This window comes from Pollachius pollachius (assembly GCF_949987615.1).
Source record: "Pollachius pollachius genome assembly, chromosome: 3".
Lineage (NCBI taxonomy): Eukaryota > Metazoa > Chordata > Actinopteri > Gadiformes > Gadidae > Pollachius > Pollachius pollachius.
Window position 1 is genome coordinate 9871498 of NC_136936.1, and position 23932 is coordinate 9895429.

Consider the following 23932-nt stretch of genomic DNA (forward strand, 5'->3'; position numbering starts at 1 on the left):
GTCCCCGTCTGTTGTCTTGTGAAACGGTTCTACAGCTGGTGTGAAATGTGGTTGGCCGTTCAAATGTACACAACCATGAATGTGGCTCTGCATTTAATATGACGTCATTACATCGACTTTCGCTCAGCACCCCCAGCTCTGACTGACTTCCTCCTGTCTCGGTATACTGTAAAGATATTCAATTATTGCTAAGACACTTACTCTTAAGATACACAACCCACCACTTTCACTCATTAATGATAGTGTTGTTCATTGCACAGCGACGTTGTGAAACTGAGTGTTGTTGAATGTGCCAACCCGCCCTGTGGAGCACCTGTAACACCGTGTTTTTTCAGTGGATCCAGAGCTTAAGACACTCAGCATAACACTTATCCTGAAGACACTCAGAACTCTGCACTGAGATGTTATTTGTTGTCCGAGGCAACCTTTTATTAATGGGATGTTATTTTATTCATCACCTTTTGAACCTCTAGTTTAAAATGCATAAACATGTCCTTAACAGGCTATTTGTGTATCATGCAAAGTGCTTTTTCTACCTCTTAGAACATACAAATGATGGAATTAACACAGTGGGCAGCACTCAAGCTGTGGTTGACATGCTATGAAATCACCAGGCGTCAACACTGTTCACCATCACGGCTCCAAGCTTCTGCCGTTCTGGCGGGAATCGTTCCTGATCATGTGTTATGCTGAACTTTTACGTAGATCAGAAAAATGCATCACTTCATATATTACTCAGCCGCAAAGTAAGTAAGTTTCCTAGTTTAGAGCAGAGGAAATAAATTAGATTTCCTTTTAATCAACGCTGCTGACTGAAGCTAGATAAATCTCCGTACTTTTTGTTCGTTGCGATGCATTATCCGATGACAGAACAAACATTTAATATCGCGCTAATTGCTGTACACTGCTGTCTTATTGGATCTGGTGTTCTCAAGCTATTATTGTTGTTTGTGTAGGACCGGGGAGAGACAGAGAGAGAGAGAGAGAGAGAGAGAGGGTGGGAGGCGAGGGGGCGGGCGAGAGGTAGGTGGTGGAGCTCGGTGTGTTCCTGTTGGATTTAATATAGGCATTATGCATGTGTTCCAATCTGTAAGGATATTAGCATATTGCAGATATTCCAAAGAGGTCACGGCCCTGTGCTCTTCTCCCTGTGCCAGGAGGGATTTAACACATTTGGACCATCAGACAGTCAGTCCAAATATCTCTTTGGTCCTGGTTCATCAGTTCACCTAGGAGATGGGACGGGGAGGGGGGGTCTAGGATGCTGAATTAATTCATTTTAATCTTTCACATTTTGTTAGGAGGCTTGTATCGAAGAAATAGAGTCCTGGCTTGTCGGACTGACTCGCTTAACTGAGTGTTAACGATGAGAGGGTCCTAAATGTAATGAATCCTTTCCTCGTCAGCCAGAATGAAGCGAGGCAGGAGCCGAGACAGACGCAGGCTGAGCGCTGCGTACACCGCGAGGCGAACAATGTACTGCGGCGTGCTGCCTAAACAGCCCCCCTAATCACTCACCCCCATCGGACGCTCGTTTGGCTGGGAGCAGGAACAGCGATCCCATCCACATATTTCTGGTTTGACCTACCTTGGTGTGAGGTGTGTGTTTATGTGTTACACGGGACATCCTGCGATCCTGTGCGTCCGTGTCATGTGATGACGTTGAGAGAACACTTTAATCGATAAATGCGATAACTATCGTCGTTCAGGATAAAACATATCTTAAGCAACCACTATTAGAAACGGCTGTTACTGGAAGCCTTGTGGTCTCCCAGACCGGGGTCAGGATACTGTAGACGCTGTACGTCGCTTTGGATAAAAGCTTCTGATAAGTGACTCAATTACAAAGTAGTCTCCGGCCTTGCCTCAGTCCTTCCCAGGTACTTTAATATCTCATTCACCCGTCAGCCAGGCAACAGAAAGCTGTCTGCATTGTGGCCCGTGGGCCCACTCGGGCAGTGGGAAGCACTCTGTGGACTATGACAGATACAGATAGTTAAGTGTCCTGTATGAATTTAAAGTCGCAGGACAGAGGAGCCACAGTCCACGAGCAACAGCTCTCGGTCGTGGTGTCAGATGGGCTACTACGGTATTCAAGTCAGGTTTTAAATAACATTGTACGATAACCTCAATGCCTGAATGGCTCTGGAATACTACCATGAATTCTTGTCTAAACTTTCTTTCTTTCCTTCTTTCTTTTCTTAACCTTTGGATGAAACTCCCAAGCAAAACAAAGACCCCCCCCCCCCCCTCACCTTATCTCACCACCATTCACGCATTCTTTTCTTTCTTTAAGGCTGTGCATCTGCATTAATTACTAATACAAACCAAGGTCCCCAGATCCGGCTAATGTTTACCTTGCAGCATGAACATTATTACAATATACACACACCTTGCCTGTGTGTAAATCTCTAGGTGCTCTATGTGTGGATCTAAAGACACAGGACTCTTTCCTCTAAACCTAAAGGAGGCCTAACCTCTCTCATTGCAGTGAGGGCGGAAATATCAGGGCCAACCCGCTCCCCAGAGCTCGGGCTAAAACGTCCTCCTCGCTGCAGTCTTCCCCCCCAGGGGGAGTGTACTTGTTGCCCTACCGCTCATAAATCCTGCAAGCGAGTGCGACTTAATGATCATGTCCAGGTGCCTCCGTGCCATTCATTCGATTCGTTTTTTGCTTTCAAATTATTTCTTTCCACCCGGCGACCTGGGAAAATCCTGTCAGAGGCGGATCAGGTGATAAACCCCGGGCTGATTGACGGCATTCGTCCTAACGGCTTTGCGAGCGTGAAGGCAACGCTCTAACGACTTTAAGGTCTGCGGATGACGGGCCTCGCTTGACGGTACGCCAGGCCTGCCTCATGCGGTGGGTCCCCCCCCCCCCTCTTAGATGATGTGAAGAGGGGAGTGGAGAGGGTTGCGATGATGTCATCCCATCCTCGGCATCATCAAAGCAGCACCTAATTAAAACGCAGATGGTCGGGATGAAGTTTCAAACGCGGCGGAGTGGAGGTGGTGGGAGGAGGAGGAGCCGGGAGTGGGAGGCAGGCTCAGAGACGGAGGCTGAAGCGTTGGTTTGATGTTTTGAAAGGTGGGGGGGGAAGGATGGGATGCTTGGTTGGTTTAATGTTCAAACGGTAGGCCAGGGAGGATGTTATAGGTCTATGACATAGATAGAAATGTATACTGGGTCTTAGAGTGTCTCAGGATGCTATACATAGATTGGCACGACTGAAAGGGTGTGATCGGACTTTCTAAGGATGTTATTGGTTTATTCTAACAGTAAGAGTTATAATATAGATAGGTTGGTTTAATGTTTAACACTAAGATAGAGATATGATAGACAGGTTGGTTTAATGTTGAACAGTCTAGAGATGATATAGATAGGGTGGTTTAATGTTGATTACTCTAGAGATGATATAGATAGATAGATTGGTTTAATGTTGGAACAGTCTAGAGATTATATAGATAGATGGGTTGAGTTAATTTTGGAACAGTATAGAGATGATATAGATAGATAGGTTTGATATTTTACAGTAGTCTAGGGAGAAGGGACCAGCAGATGTGGACCCACACTGCCATGGGTCTGCTCTGTGTTAGCGTCCACAGAGGAGACATAATGCTGCTGTACAAGTGGCCCAAATCCCTTCTGCTGTGGCTTTGGGATCGTTCTCAAACTGATGGCAACTTTCTGTCGTTTGACAGCTTCGTTTTATGGGTGAGACGCGCGAGGGCGGCCATTAATGAAATCCATAAAGTCCCTGAATATCCCGGCTAAATCAAGAGGGTTTGAGTGTGGTGGTTTGTTTCTTTCCAACCCAGGTTGAGGACAAACACTGCTGTAGAGCCAAATAAAGAGGGCTTAAGGCTGCTACACACTGGCCCAACCGTTTGGGGAGACTGACCCGTTCTGGAACAAATCTTTTCAGTGTGTTCAGCTGTGTTGGAAGCTTTTAGAACCGCGCCGACGGTGTCTGGTCCGATTCAACATGCAAAGTCTGAGAGTGTTGGGGTCTGAGGATTAAAGCCTCTGATTGATTGTGTGCTGCTAGCACACAACCAGTGAATCAGTCTTCAATCTTCGCTGTTTGTTTCAATGCAACGAGATGCTACGAAGTGGTCAGATAAAGGCAGTTGGTCGTTGGTTTGAGTCTGGGCGGTGTGCAACCAATAGCAGCCAGACAAATGAACCAAGAATAAAAAGTCTGGGGTGTTGAATGGATGGAACAAGAGTTGGGCTGGAATGTCTAGCGGTTATAGGCAAGTGGTCAGGGTCCCAGTCGAAAGGTTCAGGGTTCGATCCCAGCTGTCTGCCTGAAGGCATCCTTGAGCAAGATGCCCTTATCCGTACCTGCTCATTAATAGATCTGAATTCCCTTTATCTTGCTTTGGGTAAAGCAGAATTACTACAGTATTACTTACTACTATAATAGCAGGCCTGTCGCACCAGTTACTGAAGTTACTCACGTACGCATGTGCCAAGCAGCCTGCAGCTCACACACACAGCACGCGTGAATGCATACATACACTGCAAGCACGCACATACACACCGCCTACACACACCGCACACACACGCACATGCCCACGAACATACATGGAAAAACAATCACACGCACGCGTGCACATACTGTGCGTCAAGAAAAAGGCAGCGACACATACATGGAAGCGCACACACACGCGCACACACCGTACGTCAAGACAATGGCAGCGACACACTCGCCGAGCTAAGGCGTGATGTTTTTAAATATAACGGCTCCGCCATCGGCACACCAGCAGTTAAGAACAAACACGCACGCACACCTACCGCAGCGACACTCGCCCAGGTAAGACATTATGTTTTTAAACATAACGGCTCCGCCATCGACACACTCGCAGGTATAAAAACCGTTAAATTCAAACATCGCACCGACCGGCATATCAACCCATAAGTCACGTGATCTTAAAGAGACAGTGTCCCTTTAACACAGAAAGAAAACATGTCAATAACACAGTATGGTGAATTATGTCTATAGAGTCCACCACAAGACTACACTTTGTTGCTCAAATGTAATAGTACTCTCCTCCTCGACCCTCCCGAAAAGTCTTGCGATATTGATATCTCCCCCTCCCCCCTGCGGACTGTTATAGTTGTTTTATTTTTCTTATGTTTGTGTGTATGCTATGTGTGACTGTAGGATACTGCTGCCTGGCTTGGCCAGGACACTGGAAGAGATGTTTGATCTTAATGATGATTATTATTTTCAACTAATCAATAGTAGTTCCCTTGCATTTTAAAATGTCAATGCACTTTTCAGCCCTGAATAACAGTAAAAGCTATTTAATAATTGATTTGCATGCATAGTATACTACACTTTCCATTGAACAACAATTACCCCTGTTACCATAAATTGACTAATTTTATAATGTAATCAAATGCTCACACACTAGCTGCTTTCAGATACACATGTAAGTCCTGATATTCTCCTGATGGGCCGTATTTGTGAACAACATATCCTGACATTTGTACCCTGAAAATCTCTTGAATATTACTACCCCTGAGGTAGTATTTTCTCCGTAGGATTTATAAATTACCGTATATGTGAGTGAGGAGTAGAAAGTCAGTATTTCTCACACCACTTCAGTGGGCGTGTTGATGACACTTCTGCATGTCATTGAGTGGCCCCCTAAATGATAATCAGCCTGTTGCATAGTAATCGCAAAAATATTTAAATGTTGCCACTGTTTTTAAGAGTCATTTGTGGTGAATGAATGTTATACGTTGTAAAATTATAGGCAAAATGTTATTATATTATTCGCTCAGAATTTTGTTACATTATCGACGGGGGTTTCCACATTACTGCCATGGGTTTAATTACAAATAGAGGTTGAAAACTCTAGTATATCTAATAATAAATCAATTATATTTTACATATTTTATGTCAAACCTTTTTAGTGAGATTAGCGTTGACCATGAAAGGTTTGTGTCTTGCGTTATACAGTTTTACACTAGCTACACTAGGCTACTTTTTTTTCTTCCTTGGAGACATGGGAAAAAACACAGGTTTCTTACACACACGGTAAAGCAGATGTTTTTTGTTAAGTTAACGAAAAGGGCACAGAGGGAAGGCAGAATCATTGTAGTACCAGCTGTAAAGGCATTGAGCTAGATAAAAAAGACAAAGCAGAGGGAAGGCATTAGGGTGTGCACTACAATGTACTATGTCTCAGACATGACACCACAGCAACACAAGTGGCTTTAACACAAAGTGAGCCAGCTTGCTTCTGTTATGTGAAACCTTTCCCAGTGAAAAATTATATAGGAATAAAGGCGGAACCTGAGTAAACAATCTAAAGGTATAAATGTTCTAAAAGAATGAACTTTCTGAAGGAATAAACATTCTAAAGGAATAGGCAATCTAGAGGAATAAACATTATATTGGAATAACAGTCTTTCTGAATATCATTTTTTTATGCAATAAACATTCTAAAGAATAAGCATTTTATATTTACATTCAAGGAATAAATGGTTTAAAGAAATATACGTTCTAAAGGAAAATAAATAAGTGGAATAAACCTTCAAAATAATTGAAGGTTGAAATTAACCTTCTAAAGGAATCAACTTTAGAATTAAACTTCTAAAGGAATACACTGGGGATTAAAACATCTAAGGGAAAAATCTTGAAATAAACCCTCTTAAGGAATAAACGTTAAAGGTATTTGTACTGATCTTACAGGATATGATTTGTAGTACTGCAGGCAATATATGATTCAAAATGTTATTCGATATACATTTTATTATATGACTTAATGTTATTTGCTCGTATGTGGTGACATAAGCGAGCATGTGTGTGTGTGTTTGTGTGTGTGTGCATGCGTGCAAGCTTGTGTGTATGTGTGCATCCAGCTACAGTGATCACCTGCGAACCACCAGTGTACCCCCAGCCCTTAACACAAACCAACACGTCAACATGTTCAACAGATTTGAAAAGGACTGTATGCTAATAATAGATAATAGATAATTGAATGGAGCATGCACACGCTGTAATGTTCAGCTAATCTGCGTGTCCTGTGCATGTGTGTTAAACTGTTTTTGTTTGTATTTATTTGGATGGTTTTGTTAGACAAGTAAGAGAGACCAATGTGTGTGTGTGTATGTGTGTTCTGCACCCTATAGTTTCATATAGGTTATACTTTAGACATTGTATACAGATGTTAACAGAAGTGTGCCCACAGTACAACTATGAGTAGGGTGAGGGTGGTAAGAATGAAGATGGATAAAGAACTGTAAGGGAGACAGAGGAACGTAGGCTCGCTATATAAACACTATGGAATGATTGATTGGTTTTTATTATGGAATTGTTAACTACTTACGAATGAATGGCTCATTATTTTATATCTCAGTTATTTTAGAACATATGATGTATGACGTTCTAGATTATCATATAAGGAAATGATATATAACATGAGTAAAATATAGTAAAATGACATAAAGTAAAATATAGTATTGTTAACGGTCCTGTAGGTAAAACGTAAGCGCTATTATTTGAGTGTCATTTGTTAGAAATGCCATTGCCATCCCTCAGCCATTAGTGAGTGAAGTGCGCTGTGAGAATATTTGTTTCAAGTTGACCTCCCTGTGAGCCAATTTGGATTTTGGACCGCCCCCGGCACATTGTGATAGACAGACAGCAGAGAGGCCCTGAATGATTTGGAATATCCAACCGGCCTGTCAATCAAATGCACTCACACACAGCATTATCATTGTTCAAACACGGTTGCGTGAAATGCAACACTTTGAATGTTTGAGAGGTAGGGAATGTTGCTCTGTTCATCTCTCTCTCTGTCTCTTTGAAACTCTCACATCTCACCAACAGCTTTAATATAATAGCTATATGTAATGTTATATAATATCAACTTTGAATCATATCTGGTGAAATTCTTCTGTTTTACATGCAGAATGATAATCCTTCTCTTATCTGGATGGGCCTCTGCCATTAAACATTCATATCCATCAAATGACCCTTAGCACAATTTAACAAGATTGAAGTGGCGCTTTAAAATAGTGATTTTGAGACAGGAGAGGGATTGTCACATGCTCCAATAATCCCCATGTCCAGTTCAGTGCTCTAATGCGACCAATAAAGTTTAAATTGACTGCATTTAAAAAGCTCTTCTTTAACCACCGTGGCGGTTAATTTCCTGACATTCTCTCACACACCCACATAGACATACACTCCCACACACTCGCTGACAACACACAGACATCCGCTCTCTCTCACAAACACACACTCACATAAAAATATACACGGACAGTCACACACAAACACACACACACACACACACACACACACACACAAATATTGTCAACTACAGTACAACCAACTTTTTGGGAACACACATTCACACAAGCACAGACACACTCACTAACTCACACAACTTTGAGATATAGTTTTATATGTGTTGGATGAGAATAAAAAAAACTGATAACGGTGTTCTGTCCACTCTCACTAGTTAATTTTTGTTGCTGTCATTAATAGGATGTATTTTTATTAAACATTTTTGAGATCACCATCGATCAGCATTGACTTCAGATATGCCTATGTTATATAAGGCGAGGAGCTAAAGAAATGCTACACTTTGCGACTAACAGACGATATTCCCTTCTCCCTGCTGGGCGGTCGACGTTTGAGAGCAAACAGCCTCGGTCCTATCTCTCACCGGCAGCAACCTGCTCAACCCCCCCAGGAACACTCGGCTATCAATTATTAAAATGTGATTCTTGATATGAAAGGTCATGAAAAACGAGCCCCAACCGGCCGGAAGAAGCTGGCGCTATTTAAACCAGTAGCTCCTCATGTGTACAATTTGTGTCTGGACATATTAACACTGTTTCAACACGTTTGCTGTATATGCAGCACGTTTACCCCGTATTGCATGTCTTGCCTGGTATTATTTGTGTTTTATTAAGTGTTGATTAATCAATTGTCTCGTAGTATCCTATTGACACTAACATTTTACCCAATCTAAACCTAAAACCAGCCTAAACCTAACCTTAACCCAATCTATACCCAAAACCAACTTAAACCTAACCTACCCTGAACCAAACCTAGAACTAAATGTTACCTCAAACACACTCTGATCTTAACCTAGCCTAGGCCAAGGCATATCCTAAACCTAAAAGACCCTCAATTAGACCTGAACCGATCTCTAAACCTTACCTGCTGTAGAATCCAGTCCTGGAATTGCAATGCAAGACATGTCATTTATACTGGTCGTTATGTGGATTTTCTATGAAAACTTGACAGGCTAAGAGAAAATGGTTGGATTTAGAATAGAAAGGCACCAGAAGCGAGATATTCAGGGTGTCAGAATCCAGCTGGTTTGTTGTTGTTCTTGCCTAGTGAAAAAAAAAAAAGACAAGTCAAACTGAACAAGTTTTACTTCTTGCATTTGCCAGGAAAATTAATTAAGTCAAACTGCCATCGTCGAAAATGCAACTCATTGTCTGAGAAGTGGTCGAAGACGCAGGTGGCAGGTTCGACGACGAGTCGACCAAGTCACCGGGACCGGTAATTTTAGGCTCTATGTAGAGCGATTGGCGATTCATCTGGTCACGGGTGTGTTTTGGGTGTTGTCCCCTTTTTTTTTAATCGTGAGTCTTGCGTCTTCTCGATGCTAACACAGCTAACGTGCTCACAGACCAGACACCGGCAGCGCCGCCGTTGCGTGCTGTCAATTCCAGTCGTTGGTGTTTTGAGTGGGAATTTAACTCCACGAACGCAGCTGGTGACCCACTTCACGCTCCCCGGTAGACCAGGCCCGTTGGTCCCGTCCCGTCCGTCTGTCTGTTGCCTTTTGAGGATCGGCGCCGCGGTGCCCACGCACAGACGACGGCACGGTGGCGGTGCGTGATCATAGCCTGTCAGTTGGATGGGTGGACGCTGCGTGGTGGATTGCGACTTTTCCGTCAAGGGATGACTGTCTCAACTCCCACACGCCCCGGAGGTGGGAAACACACACAAAGCATTGGACGTTATGGAGGGGGGGGGAGGGAGGGAGAGAGAGAGAGAGAGAGAGAGAGAGAGAGAGAGAGAGAGAGAGAGAGAGAGAGAGAGAGAGAGAGAGAGAGAGAGAGAGAGAGAGAGAGAGAGAGAGAGAGAGAGAGAGAGAGAGAGAGAGAGAGAGAGAGAGAGAGAGAGAGAGAGAGAGAGAGAGAGAGAGCATGGCGGTAGGTTTTGGTGTGTGTGTGTTCTCTTATGATTTGCCTTGACTCTCTCAGTCTGGGGGCGCAGCTGGGGGGTGGGGGGAGGTCAAGCCCAGAGGAGAGGCCAGCTGTTTAATGCTACGGAGAGCATAGTGCTAAGTAGGGCCGCTTCCTTTTTAACCAAGTTACTTCCTCTGTGGATTTGGGGGCGTTGATACGTGTGTGTGTGTGTGGTGTATGGGTACTTTATGGGTGGAGGGAGGGGTAATTGAGAGGAGATAAAATCATTTTGCAATTATAAAAAAAATATTTTTTCTAATTATATTACACTTTGGTGATTGGCAAAAATAAAAATAGCACAATAGTTTACACATTTTTCTTATTGGGAGCTAATATTTCTGGAAGGTCTGTATCTTCAGAGGTGGACCGAAGTCTTCTAATTTGAAATAGACACAAGCGAGAGTCTATTGTTGTTCACTGGCTGCTCAAGAGACGTGTCTTCAAATCCCAAATCATGTCCTGTTGGTTGTTGTTTGTGTGTGTGTGTGTGTGTGTGTGTGTGTGTGTGTGCGCGCCAGTGTCACAGTCATGGTTCCTCGCTATCAAATGGTGAAGGGAGTGGGGGAGTCGATATTAGCCTTTATGTTTGCATGGATGTTAGCTTGGACGCTGGTGTATTCACAGCTACAGGATGGTAGAACACATATGGGCAAGGACGAGCCCATATGTAGGGCGTGCACGCTTGTAGATACACAAGGCACTTCTGCATGGCTGCACTCTTGGCAACTGAGACGCGATCTGCTAGAAATGATGTCCCTCTTGGTAGAACATAAAAGTAGTCCAATGTACCCCCTCGGTCAGAGCCGACAGCTCAGGCAACAGGTGGCCGGTCCATTCGCTCGCGAATGTGTTTCAGTTCAGCGTCTTCGAAAAGTACATGCCGATCTGTTCATAACCACTGGGAACATGCTGACACAGCTTTAGAGGACGTCCTCCAACATCCACACCACCACCACCACCACCACCAACACCACCACCTGTGTGGCGCCCAGAACCGCCTCCAACTCTGCTAGGGATTAGGCAGCCCTTGGTTTATGCACCATCGCTTTGATGGGTGTAGATTAGCATTTTACAGAGCGTCCCTGATGCCCAAAACACATTCCTAATAAAATCCTTGATAATTTTTCCATGAATAGAATTGTCAACCAGGACCTTGTAAAATAGGAGGATGCAGATGCCACTGGGATCCTAACTGAATGATGAAAGTTTTTGTTGTTTTCATATTATTGATGGCTGATGCCACTCTGAAAAACACACTATTATCATATGTAGAATATCAGTCTTACATCACACTTGCATAAATATATTGCGACTGTCCGGAGAGGATTCATAAGAAATCTTAAACCAGTAAATGTCAAACTTTTCTGTATTTAATGTGAAATGCATACTTATGTTCCTCCCACTGCGTGCACTAGCTTTGTTGACCACTCTACTTTTATGATCAGTACTCTTGACGTAAACCGGCCAGATCAGAGCAACAAACAAATTATGATACACACAAATGTGTATACTTATAAAACCATTCCGGGTTGTTGTCATTTACCCATTTGTCTCCGGGCCGTGAAATCTGTATTTAACTGTGTTGTGATTGGTATTAAAAAGGTGCAGATAAGCCAGATGGACCAGATGAATATAAAGTACTTGCTGGCTTACATAAAAAAAAAGATGGTACCGATGTTGAACGGGAGGAATGAAAGCGCCCACATATTAATCTGAAGTTCCAAGGATTCCTATTTTATCTTAACTAATAGAGTCGACCTTCCGCCAACTTTAAATGGATGTCTGCTAAAGCACGGCACATTTAACAGAAGACCTCTGAACACTCATGTCGCGCCATACTTTTTGTTCGAAGCGCCTTTTCTAAGCGTCTACAATAAACGACATCAAGACAAAGTCATCCTGCAGATAGCAACGTCTTCCAAGACACGAGCTCAGCCAATGAGGCACCATCACTTCCCCCCCCCCCCCCCCCCCCCCCCCCCCGTGATTACCCCATCAGCCAGTTGGACTCTTTCGCAGCCGGACATGCGTGACACCACCGGACTCTGGCGTGCGGCCCGCCTGGGTTCATCCAGTTTGCCCTGCGTCGCATTCCCCCCTACTTCCCATTTCATCTCTGACCGCGCTTCTTCGCGCTCCAGCTGAGTCGCCCGTGGAGATAAATCAGCTCTCTGTCGCCGGCAATCAATGGACATGAATATTGAAGGAGACGGAGTGGGAATGTTCCTCCTTCTCCTGGCGGTCCGGTTCTTGCGCAGCGGCGAGGCATTCTCTCCGCCTGTCCAGTCATCCGTAGGGGCGGTCGTCAGTCCCCCGGCGGCCGTGAGGGGCGCTGGGTTATTAGGCGGGATGAATGACTAAATAGGCTCCCCCACATGGTTCAGCCGTCTCGTTAGGGAGGGAGACGGGGGAGGGCCGGCAGTAGAGACGGACATTAGTGATGCCCCCCTGGTCGCACACACTACGGCCGCCAGGCCCACACACACTACAGTCCAGGGCCATTATGGTATCACTCTATGTCTCTCACTCTCGCCCTGCCATCCAGAACAATTACCTCTCTCGCTTCCCGCTCTCTCTCACTCTCTCTCACACTCTCTTGCTCTTTTTCTCTTTGATTCTCTCTCTCCCATTCAGAACAATTACCCCTTTTACTTCCTGTCCTAGCGCCTTTCTGTCCTCTCAGTTGAGACTGCAGCAGACCTTTTGTCCCTATCCTAGCGCCTTCTGTCATCTCGGGTTAGACTTAAGCAACCCTATTGTCCCTATTCTTGTGCTTCTCTGTGTATTCTCAGGTGAGACTGTAGCAAAACATTACTTCCTATCCTAGCGCCTCTCTGTATTCTCAGATTAGACTGTAACAGACCTTTAGTTCAGACCCCCTACCCCCTAACCCCCTACCCCCTATCTCTATATATTTGTCGCTCACTCTCACTTCCCTCCCCGTTGCTCTCTCTCTCTCTCTCTCGCTCTCTCTCTCTCTCTCTCTCTCTCTCTCTCTCTCTCTCTGTGTCTCTTTATCTCTCTCACTCACTTTTTGAGTGTGTGTGTGTGTGTGTGTGTGTGTGTCTCTCTCACAATTATAGATATTTCTCTCACTCGGCCCTCTCTCTCTCTCTCTCTCTCTCTCGCTCTCTCTCTCTCTCTCTCTCTCTCCTCAGTGGTCTTAAATGGTTTGCTAATATGAGCATGCTAATGATGCCTATGGTAATACAGGGTGGATTCTGGAGACTCTGGGACTTTAATTATGCAGCGAGAGCCGATGTTTCGAGGTGGACATTTTTACACTGTCTTTCTATCGTCTCCCTTGTTCAACTGATCCCCAGTTTATTGTCAAACCGAGTCGCTTTATGTCACAGCCGGTCTAGCGGGCGCGGGCGTCCACATCACCTTTTCTCGTTACATGCGCCACATTCACCCACGCGCCGTGGACTGACTCAAATGCCGACGGCGCTGCCACCTCTTCTCAGAGACCAGCTGGAGTCAGAGAGGTTAGGTGTTGGGCAAACACATGGAAACGTAAAGCCTTGGGCAGCATAGGGGCCCAGAGCTGCTGAACAACACGTTGTTCCTCCTGAATCCCTGGCTTCCATCCCTGGTGACCTTGCTCGTATCCGTGGTGGTTTACATTTACATTGAGTCATTTAGTTGAGCACACACACTTAAAGCCAGCGACTAAGAAGCGAGGCTAAGAACAAAGAAAGCGTATCCTATTAAAGTTGGAGGAGCTCCAAAGGAAAAAGTGCACCACAACCACGCTTTTTTTCAACCGGACACAGAGTGCAAAGCAGCTTTGTGTCTGAGGTGGATTCTTATTAGAAAAAGTGCAAAGAAGTTACATTCAATCAGAACATTGCTTTCTACACACAGAGATGAAACTAAGTGTTAAAGTGCTTTCTGAATGCAACGCTGAAGCTTAGTTGACACAAATCAACAGTTTTGCATCACACTTTTGTATTGCATTACACTGTGTCACACAGTGTGTGTGTGTGTGTGTGTGTGTGTGTGTGTGTGTGTGTGTGTGTGTGTGTGTGTGTGTGTGTGTGTGTGGTACCCGTGATGGAGAGCTCTTCTTCATGGCAGGGGCTCCTGTAATCTGTTTCCTCCGGTGTTTCCTGGCGGTGAGCAGTGATTAATTGATAAACTAATGACCGTTTTCGTGGACGCCGTGTTTCGTGTGCAAGCCGGGCCAGCTCGGGTAACGCGCTTGATGAGCCCTAATTCATTCCGCCGATCTTTCTCATAAACCGAGCAGTCACGGTGATTGGTCATTGTTGAACGAAACGTGAAGATGCTCTCCACAGACAATCCGACGGGGCTGAGCCTTCCCCCGTTCTGGGGATGTCTTCGGGGGGGGGGGGGGGGGGGGGGAGGACGGTTCTACTTTGGAACAGACAGAACACACACGGGAACCGACACACTGCAGCAGCAGTGGCCGCACGCTCGCTGCCAAAAATAGTAGCGGCAGGTGGTTGTGATTTATCACATTTAGTGGAAGATGTAATTCCTGCAGCTCATCGTTTAATTGGATCCCATCTCCTTAATAAATTGCATTTGATTTGATTAAGAGTACAGCAGGTGCTGGGGACCCCAGTCCCGGCGTCGCCGCTCCCTAGCAACACCTACATCCTCCTGCCAGCGTCCCTGCCCGCCAACCACACGGCCCCCACCCCCCCAATCCCCCCTCCAGCCACGCCAAACGTGTCCCCTTAAAACCCGTCCCCGCTACAGGCTGTGGCGTGCGACCGGGCGCCAGATCAGATTTGTTTCCATTAGCGGAGGATCCATCGGGTCGTGATTAACTTTGGCGGACAGCGACCGTCACAGGAAAGAAGGATTAAATAAAAGACAAGCCCCGCCTCCAGGGCAGAACGTAGCTCCACAATTACTCCTTTGTTTCGTGTTGTTTCCCCCGCTCATATTAAAATGTGGTATTTTAACATTCCAAAATGCCGGGCCATTGTCTCGCGGTGTGACAACCCCATCACACGGTGGCAGTGTGGCGGCACCTCGTCCATCTGTCCGGGCTCTTTTACACACCGGGGTCCGTCCCCACGCTGATCCCAATTTTAAGTCTTGTTTGTGGTCACTGATCCCAATTAACGGAAGCGCTCATGCCTGCCGTTGGTAAAACGTGTGGCATTTACAAGTCATTTTAAACAGAACCCATTTCCTCCCGTTGCTTTGGAAGCCTTCCAGAGGGTCGGAGATGTCTCTCTGCGGCTCTCTGAATTAAATACAAACATTGAAGACATTTTTGTATCTTCATTAAGTACATTTTCTTTTCAGGTTTGGTAACACTTTGCTCAAATATTCTGAAGGTCCTGACTGATTGACTCGATTGGCTTGCTCTCTCTCTAATACGACACTGGAGACACGGCTACGTTAGCAGATGAGAGGAAGGGTTTAACCAATGGTTAGATCTGACATGTCATGCAGGAAGACAAATGATGTACACTATTTATTGTAAAGAAAATAGCTCTAACTCATTATGAAAAAAAAACATTGCATTTTTATCTTTATAGATAGTGTCTTTCAGTGGAAGAAAGGCAGTTTTAAATGATCTTGTTTTGTCTCTGTCTCCTCTGTCTCCTCCTTTGTCTCCGCCTCCCTCGTCTCCTGTCTGCCTCCTTCTCCTCCTTTTTCTCTTCTCCCCCCCCCCCTCCAGCCGGTGTCGGAGGAGTTCCAGAACGGCGAGGGATTCGGCTACATCGTGGCGTTCCGCGCCAACGGCACGCGGGGCTGGAAGGAGAAGATGGTGACCTCGGCCGACTCCACCACGTACAAGTACCGCGACGAGACCTTCCCGCCGCTCACGCCCTTCGAGGTCAAGGTCGGCGTCTACAACAACAAGGGGGACGGGCCCTTCAGCGCCGTGGTCACCGTGTACTCGGCCGAGGGCGGTGAGTTCAGCGACACAACCCTGGAGAGGGCGCTTGGTCCTCAGGGATTTAAAGGTGACATATTATACCACCAGGTGTGAGTGTGATTAGCCGTTACCAGCAGTTTGGAAAATCTGCCTCGTCTGACATCACAAGTGGGCGTGTTCAACTAGATGTATGACGGATAGATGAGCAAAGTTTGCTACAGTCCAGGTGGTACACTGGTAGACTGATCTATCCAGAACACATCTAGGTGGACACGCCCACTTGTGAGGCTGATTTTCAAATCGGCTTGTAACGGCTAATCACACTCCCACCTGGTGGTATAATATGTCACCTTTAAGGATAGCTAGGGGGCGATGTTTTAGGAACTGTTGATTTATCACCCTTTTAATCGCGATTTCTTCTTTTTTAACGGTTGCTAAAATGGTTACTTCAGACTACCTGGTAAAATTGAAGGAAAAGAAACGGTGATAATTGATTGGAAACAAATCATCTTTTGTTCCGCTAAGCAATTAGATTGCCCAAGACGGCAAAATTGTTGCCAAGCAACACAGGCTAGCATGTAGGGGGTACATAAGTACTACAAATGAAATGTCATGCAGTCACAGGTGCAGTGTATTTAACTGCTGCGGGAAAGAAAATGCAAGTTAACACTCCTGCCCTACCCCATAAATAAGGAACGGGCACAGCTGGAGTTGTTTACTGTATCAGATTAAGCATTGCAAACCATCCATTTTATAATCAGGGTCTGGCCCTTGCATCCGAACTTGTGCACTTTGTGGCAACGCTACAGGGACCAGGCTGGCAACAGGGCTGCCCATTACCGCTCATTCCACTCCACAAATATGAAAACTAAAGTGTAGATTTTATGTGCATGTATTCATTTTTTTAACCCTTTTATACAATTACCTCTGTTCAGTGTAGCCTATAACTAAATAAAAAGTTGGTTTGATTTGATTGAATGCCTGCATGGCGTCGGATCGCTGAGATGCTACAGCTATGCTACATGCTAACGTCCCGCAGCTACATGCTAACATCCCCCAGCTCAGAATTGGTAAAGTCCACTTGTACCTCTTGCTCTTACTATTTTACTATTTAACGAGATTAGCCACACATTGCGCGTACCTCCACTGCCGCCTGTCTGAAGCGGCACTGTGTTGTGTTGTCCAGAGCCCAGGGAGGCCCCCTCGGACGTCAAGGCGTCCGGAATATCTGCCTCCGAGGTCAGGGTCACGTGGAGACCCCCCATCCCTGGTCCTGGAAGACCCGAGCGCTACGAGGTCTGTGTGATGTGCCACCACGAAAGACACTCACGCACAGCCTCCTCTGTATCACATGTTTGACTGTGTAGTAAACCTTTAGTTATTAGTGTTTGCAAACCTTTTCTGGAGCTGTGATCCTATTTGTAGTTCTCAACATTTTTGTGAGGTCAACTTTTGCGATTTCTGCTTCACAAAATAAATTGGTCATCTACACACACATCTTAACCCGGTCAATATCTGATATTAATATCAATGTTGCACCAATACTTGGTGATAACTACTTTGCCCGTGGCAGCAAATCATTAGGGGTTCTTTTCGTATATGAGACCTACAGTACAATATTTGTTTTATCATACCTGCACCATCAAATATGCTTAAGAAACTCCCTTCAGCCACCACGCAACACACACGTACACTGCAGCGCTTGACATGGGTTTGACTTCGACCCTAACAAACTTTCACTACCAATCCTAGCGCCTCTCTGTCCTCTCAGTTGAGACTGCAGCAAAACTTTACTTCCTGTCCTAGCGCCTTTCTGTCCTCTCAGGTGAGACTGTAGCAGACCTTTTGTCCCTATCCTAGCGCCTTCTGTCATCTCGGGTTAGACTGAAGCAACCCTATTGTCCCTATTCTTGTGCTTCTCTGTGTATTCTCAGGTGAGACTGTGGCAAAACATTACTCCCTATCCTAGCGCCTCTCTGTATTCTCAGATTAGACTGTAACAGACCTTTAGTCCCCAACCCAGCGCCACTGTCTGTGTGTTCTCAGCTGAGACAGCACCAGCGCTTTACTCCCTGTCCTAGCCCTTCTCTCTCGCTCTGCTTTCTCAGGTGAGCTTCTGGAAGGACCTGGAGCAGCAGGAGCAGTCCGGGTCAAAGCGTCAGACCGTGAGGAACGAGACCTCGGTGGTCCTGAGCGGTCTGGACGGGAACAGTCTGTACCACGTCACGGTGAGGGGCTTCAACATCATAGGGCAGGGTCCGCCCTCCGCTGCCACCACCGCAAAGACCCGCAAGACCCGTGAGTACACCGCCCCATCAGACTCATTCGTTCTTGTTAGACACTCCCTCGAAGTCAATTATTTTCGTGGCATTTTCTCATACCTTGATGGACAGGGCAGTGGAGACACACAGGAAACAGAGAGAGAGGGCGAACGACATGTAGCATAGAGAACAGCAGGTGGGAATTGAATCTGGATCACAGCAAGGCGTATGGCCCGCATGGTGAACATGTTAGTAGTTTGCCGATATCCAAGGCAAAGTTCTCGGTTGAATGGAGCTGAATGTTATGGGAAGACACACAGACACGATTCACCAAGCATCGTCAGAGATGCAATGCAGTGGACATGCTGTCATGGGGAAACCTCCGTTTGTAGGCACGAACATTAAGGATTTAGGTGTGATATTCTCCAAACAAAGGTAAAGGGAAGTGACCTTCATGGAGGTCGGTATAAGGCTGGAGAGGCAACATTTATTTGCATTTGACATTCAATTAACTTGTCACCTTACACACACACACTTGTCACCATACCAATATTAATATCGGGACACATTTTCCCATGACACAACCCCACCCCCAGACACCCAGAGGCTATTAATATGTATCCGTACATATGGAGTCCAGCGGGGTGTGCTTGTTAAGGTTTGCTCTACATCTCCCTGAGTGGCTGAGACATTGACCCAGTTGCTTAAGAAGCCGTCTCTCTGGATGCCTCCGCGGTAAGTAAGCGCAGCCCTTTCTCCGAGATCGCGTTACCACGGGGGGAAAACACTGGGAATAAATCACATTCTCCACTGACGCCTCTGCCCTAAAAAGGTGTCATGGTGTGGAAGTGATGTGTCAGAGATGTGCAGGACGCCACAGAGCATGCTGTCGTGTGATTGGTTTATTTTTGGTGGGTCTTTGAGCCTTTTTGTACCGGGACTAGACGGCTTGTCGGAACTGTCGTGGAATTGTCTGTGTCCCCCCCCACCCCCAAAGCTCCGGAGCAACCCCCCAGGAACCTGAGGTGGATCCAGGAAGGCAACAACGTGTCCCTGTCTTGGGACCCGGTCCGGGCCCAGGACAACGAGTCTGATGTCGTGGGTTACATGGTAAAGATCTACCATCATTTCTCAATTTAGATATTTTTACATCCGATTGATATATGTTAACAGATTAGATTGGATTACAGATTAGGTTAGAGTTCAGATTAGTTAAAATTAATGATTTGTTTTCAGATTAGTTTTGATTACATATATGACATATCCGATTAGGTCAGTTTGCATATCAGATTTGGTTACATTAAAGCTAGGTTAGAATACAAATCGGATGAGGTTATATTACATCAGATTCGTTGAGATTATATAACGGGACATCATAGTAGGTTAGAATACGCATACTTAGTTTAATTATATAAAAGGGTTAAAAAAATGAATACATGCAAATAAAATCTACACTTTATTTTTCATGTTTTTGGAGTGGAATGAGCGATAATGAGTTAGATTACAGTCAGATAACCTTCCAGATTATGTTAGATTACAGATAAGGAACGATTAGGGATTCCATCGGCAATGAGGTTGGACTAAACACGTTCCTCCGCACTTCTCCTCCAGGTGTTCCTGCGGCAGGATGGGCGAGGACACAACCAGGTGACTCGGACCATCAACCCCTCAACGGTGCTCTCTCTGCCCGAGGGGGGCACCTACATCATGGAGGTCCGGGCGCTGAGCGACGGAGGCGAGGGGGCGGTCAGCACCCAGGTCCGGGTCGTGACCTCCTCCGGTGGGTGAATGCTGCTTCACCAAAGTGGTCGCAAACGCTTTGGACCAGTGACCCGTATATTAGGCCTCCACCTTCATGCTAGCTGGCGGTGCATCTGGTCCGCCCCCATATTGTTTTAAAGGTGACATATTATACCACCAGGTGTGAGTGTGATGAGCCGTTTTGAAAAGCTGCCTCTTCTGACATCACAAGTGGGCGTGTCAATTTAGATGTGTGACGGATAGATGAGCAACGTTTGCTGCTGTCCACTGGGTAGGCGGTTGGACTGATCTATCCAGCACAAATCTAGTTGGACACGCCCACTTGTGATGTCAGAAGAGGCAGATTTTGAAAATGGCTTGTAACGGCTAATCACACTCACACTCACACCTAATATGTCACCTTTAACCCGAATAGTAGCAGCGGTGTTTAATAGCAGTTATTGCAAGAATGCTCCATCACCATCAGGTGGGGTCTCGACCCCGAGTTGGGTTGTGAAATGAGGTTGGTTTATTCCCCCCCCCCCCCGCTTGAGGTCCATTACTATGCAGATACTGTTGCTACACCGATAGCACTTGTAATTGAGACGCCCCAGCTGGAGAGAAAGCCAAGTTTTCTTTGGCTAATACAGTTTTAATTGCCTCCCTTACACGGCTACCTTCGCCGGCACAGCCAATTAACTCTCAGGAAACAAGGCGCTGGGTTTATAGGCCATTTCAATACAAGACTCCGGCTGGGCAGGGAGGGAAAATAATAAAGGTTTACGTTTACTTAAATTAATGAAACATTATCCACATGGACTGCGGTATTAGAAAGCCTTTTCCTTTATTTATGGGTGGCAAATTGCCCTATCTCCAGAGGATAGTCTTAAAAACTTGGGAAAAGTCTTCAATCTGTTTTGAAAATTCAACAACCCTGACTGTGTTATGTGATACCCAGAATTCCCCACCTGGGATCAATAAAGCATTATCTTATCTAATCTTATGATGTGGGGTGCTGAATCTACAATGCATTTAACTATTTATCTTTCTTAACGTTTGTCCTGGAGAGCTACCCTTCATTATCATGTTTTCATTGCTGCAATCGCCCCCAAATGATTGAAGCGCCAGGAACCAAGAAGTACCAGGAACAAATACTAACAATAAACTTTGGTGCAGTCAAAACGAGTAAAGTTTACAGCCCCTGCCCCTCAGTTTTGCTGTATCCAGCAGATTCCCTCCTCGGGTTCAATCGGTCGCCTTTGGGCTAATTTAAAGGGTAGAGTATGTGTGTGAAACCCTGGGCGTGTGGCCCGCCTTCCTCACTCCCACAAACGCCTTATTATGCCCCAGCAGATGTTTAGCAGAAAAAGGGTGACAGTGAAATTAATCATAGGGATGAGATTCTGCTGACCAAAGAGAGCGGACGGGTCCAGGATTGGGTTCTGCAGCGTTTTTTTCTGAGACCAGTGGAAGTTCACCTCGACCATCTGTTTGCCGACCGCTTTCCGAAACATAGGAATAGTCAGAAAAAGGGAAACACGTACAGGCCTCATCCATTCACCCGGCAAAGCTGAATGGATAGGGATGTAGGGCAGGACAGGAGCGGAGTAGTCTAGTGTTTAGGGGGGTAGATGCTGCTGGCGAAAGGTTATTGGTTCGAACCCCAATGTCTGAAGTCTCGTTTTGTTGTCCTTGAAGCAATGCACCTAACTCCCCTACCTGCTTCTAAAATCAACGTGTCTAAAAAAAAAAATCGCTGCAAGCTACTTTGGATAAAAGCATCTGAATAAATCTGAATAAGTCAAATAATAATGATAACTTCAAGTTCAAGCTTATTTATCACGTACAAAAGTAACACGTGCAAAACTAGCAGTGTAAAAGACCAGGCAAATGGGCTGGCGTACTTTGCTCTCCTCTATCCACTGTGCTCAAGAAATCGACTCTCCCTTCGTCTCCTGTAAGCGATTAATTAAAGGATTAATGATTGAACTAATGATGATGATGTTCTCCTCCGTCAGGTGTGAGAGCCAAGAGCTCCCAGGGCTCGGTGCATCGCCCCGCCAGCAGCCCCGTATGGACCTCCATCCTCCTGCTCCTCCTCCTCCCGGTGCCTTTCTCTTCCTGGTGAGGAACCCCCCCCCCCCCCCCCTTTCCCGACCCTCTCCCCCCCACCCCCGCTAGTGCCACCTCCCCCTGGGGGGCCTCCAGTCGACCGCCGGCTCCCTCGTCCCCCACCTCCGACCGACTGCTTGCTCCAGCCTTACCCCTCCACCACCACCACCACCACCACCAAGACCACCCTCTGATACCCCAACCGGGACCCCGAAGCAGGCACCAACGGAGGGGGGGAGTCCGACATTCCTCTCCCGACTCCCCCTCCGTCCCAACGCTCCGCAGACCCTCTGACTCGGCGGTGCTCTTTCCACTGTCACTGTAGTGTTGTGTACCGTAGCGTACGTCGCGTGGAAAGGTTTAGCTGCCGGTCTTAGTTTTTTTCCGACATCAAGCCTTTTTTTTTTTAAGTCCCGCCCAGACTGGCACCTCCTCCCCCCAACCCTCCCGTCGCCCGCATCAACCCCCGAGGCCACCCTCCCCTACAGGCTCTCTGCGGGGGGGGGGGGCTGGGGGAGGCCAGTGGGTGCTAGAAGGGTGCCAGGGGGTACCCCCCCAAACGGATGCCGAACGACTCCCGGAACTCTGTGGGGGCCGACGGCGACACGGGGGGCAGCGGCATCTTCCCCCCTGTGTGTCTGACGGGCGGCGCGGTGGCAGTGGCCACGTAGAGATAAGTGCATTGTTTTTTCTTATTCAAACATCCCAAGACGAGACGGAAGTAGACCAAGACAAAGAAGAAGAAGAAGAAGGAGAACGCGAAATTAAAAAAAAAGGACCTTTTCTATGGCTCAGAGATTCTTGCTATTTCCAGCGTCGCTTTTTTGTACATTGTGTTACCTTTTAGAGACGCTAAAAAGCAGCCCAGTGGTGTGTGTCAAGATACAGTACAAAGTCAAAGTTTCAGTTGTTTTGGGGTAGTGAAAGCCTGCCGGGTGATTTACTGGCTGTTGGTTTAGCGGCCGTAGAGGGGGCGGGCGGGCGTGTCCGCCTGTAGGGCCGAAGCGTATCGTTAGACAGGTTAGGACTGAGACTCTGTACACGGTGGTGGTGGTGTCAGTACTAATAAATGTGATGTATATTTTTAAGCCGTTTCGCTTTCTTAATTGCAGTGGAACTCAGATGGTAAATCTGGGACCGAAAACCCATGATGCATTTCACTCTCCCCTGGAATGAGCACATCCATCAGAATGAAGGCGCGGTCAGCTTGATTTAAAATCTGTCGCTCAGACACTTTCACCCAGACACTTCCTCCTCATGACCAGTGTGTGTGTGTGTGTGTGTGTGTGTGTGTGTGTGTGTGTGTGTGTGTGTGTGTGTGTGTGTGTGTGTGTGTGTGTGTGTGTGTGGCGCTAGGCAGGCTGTGAGGGGAGATTGGATTCTCTACCTGTGACACCCGAGCCAATAAAACTCAACGATAAGAGAGGCAGCGGAAGGAGTATTGCCCTGGCTCTCTTGCTCACGCTCGCTCTCTCTATCTCACTCCCCTTTTCCTTCCTTAGTCTACACACCTCTTCTTCTTTCATGCTGTCTCTCTTTTTGTCCTCTATCTCTTCCTTCCAGACGCTCTCCCTTTATCTCCCTTTTCCTACCTCAATCTCTATTTACACCCTCTGTCCTCTATACCGCCCTCCAATCTCTCTCTCTCTCTCTCTCTCTCTCTCTCTCTCTCTCTCTCTCTCTCTCTCTCTCTATTTCATCTCTATATGAAAC

The 23932-nt window shown here is 46.4% G+C and overlaps 1 protein-coding gene across 1 annotated transcript in view; it reads left to right on the plus strand.

The window, feature by feature from the left end:
* The window catches only part of cntn5 (contactin 5), a gene marked incomplete at both ends in the record, with an annotated part of 97552 nt that extends 75317 nt beyond the window's left edge, over nucleotides 1–22235 (plus strand). The window contains 6 exons of the mRNA XM_079732968.1: nucleotides 15906–16140; nucleotides 17293–17402; nucleotides 18215–18404; nucleotides 19365–19477; nucleotides 19979–20147; nucleotides 22126–22235. Coding sequence (XP_079589094.1) covers nucleotides 15906–16140; nucleotides 17293–17402; nucleotides 18215–18404; nucleotides 19365–19477; nucleotides 19979–20147; nucleotides 22126–22235 — 927 coding nt within the window. The remainder of the gene's footprint in view (nucleotides 1–15905; nucleotides 16141–17292; nucleotides 17403–18214; nucleotides 18405–19364; nucleotides 19478–19978; nucleotides 20148–22125) is intronic.
* Nucleotides 22236–23932: the final 1697 nt, after the last annotated feature.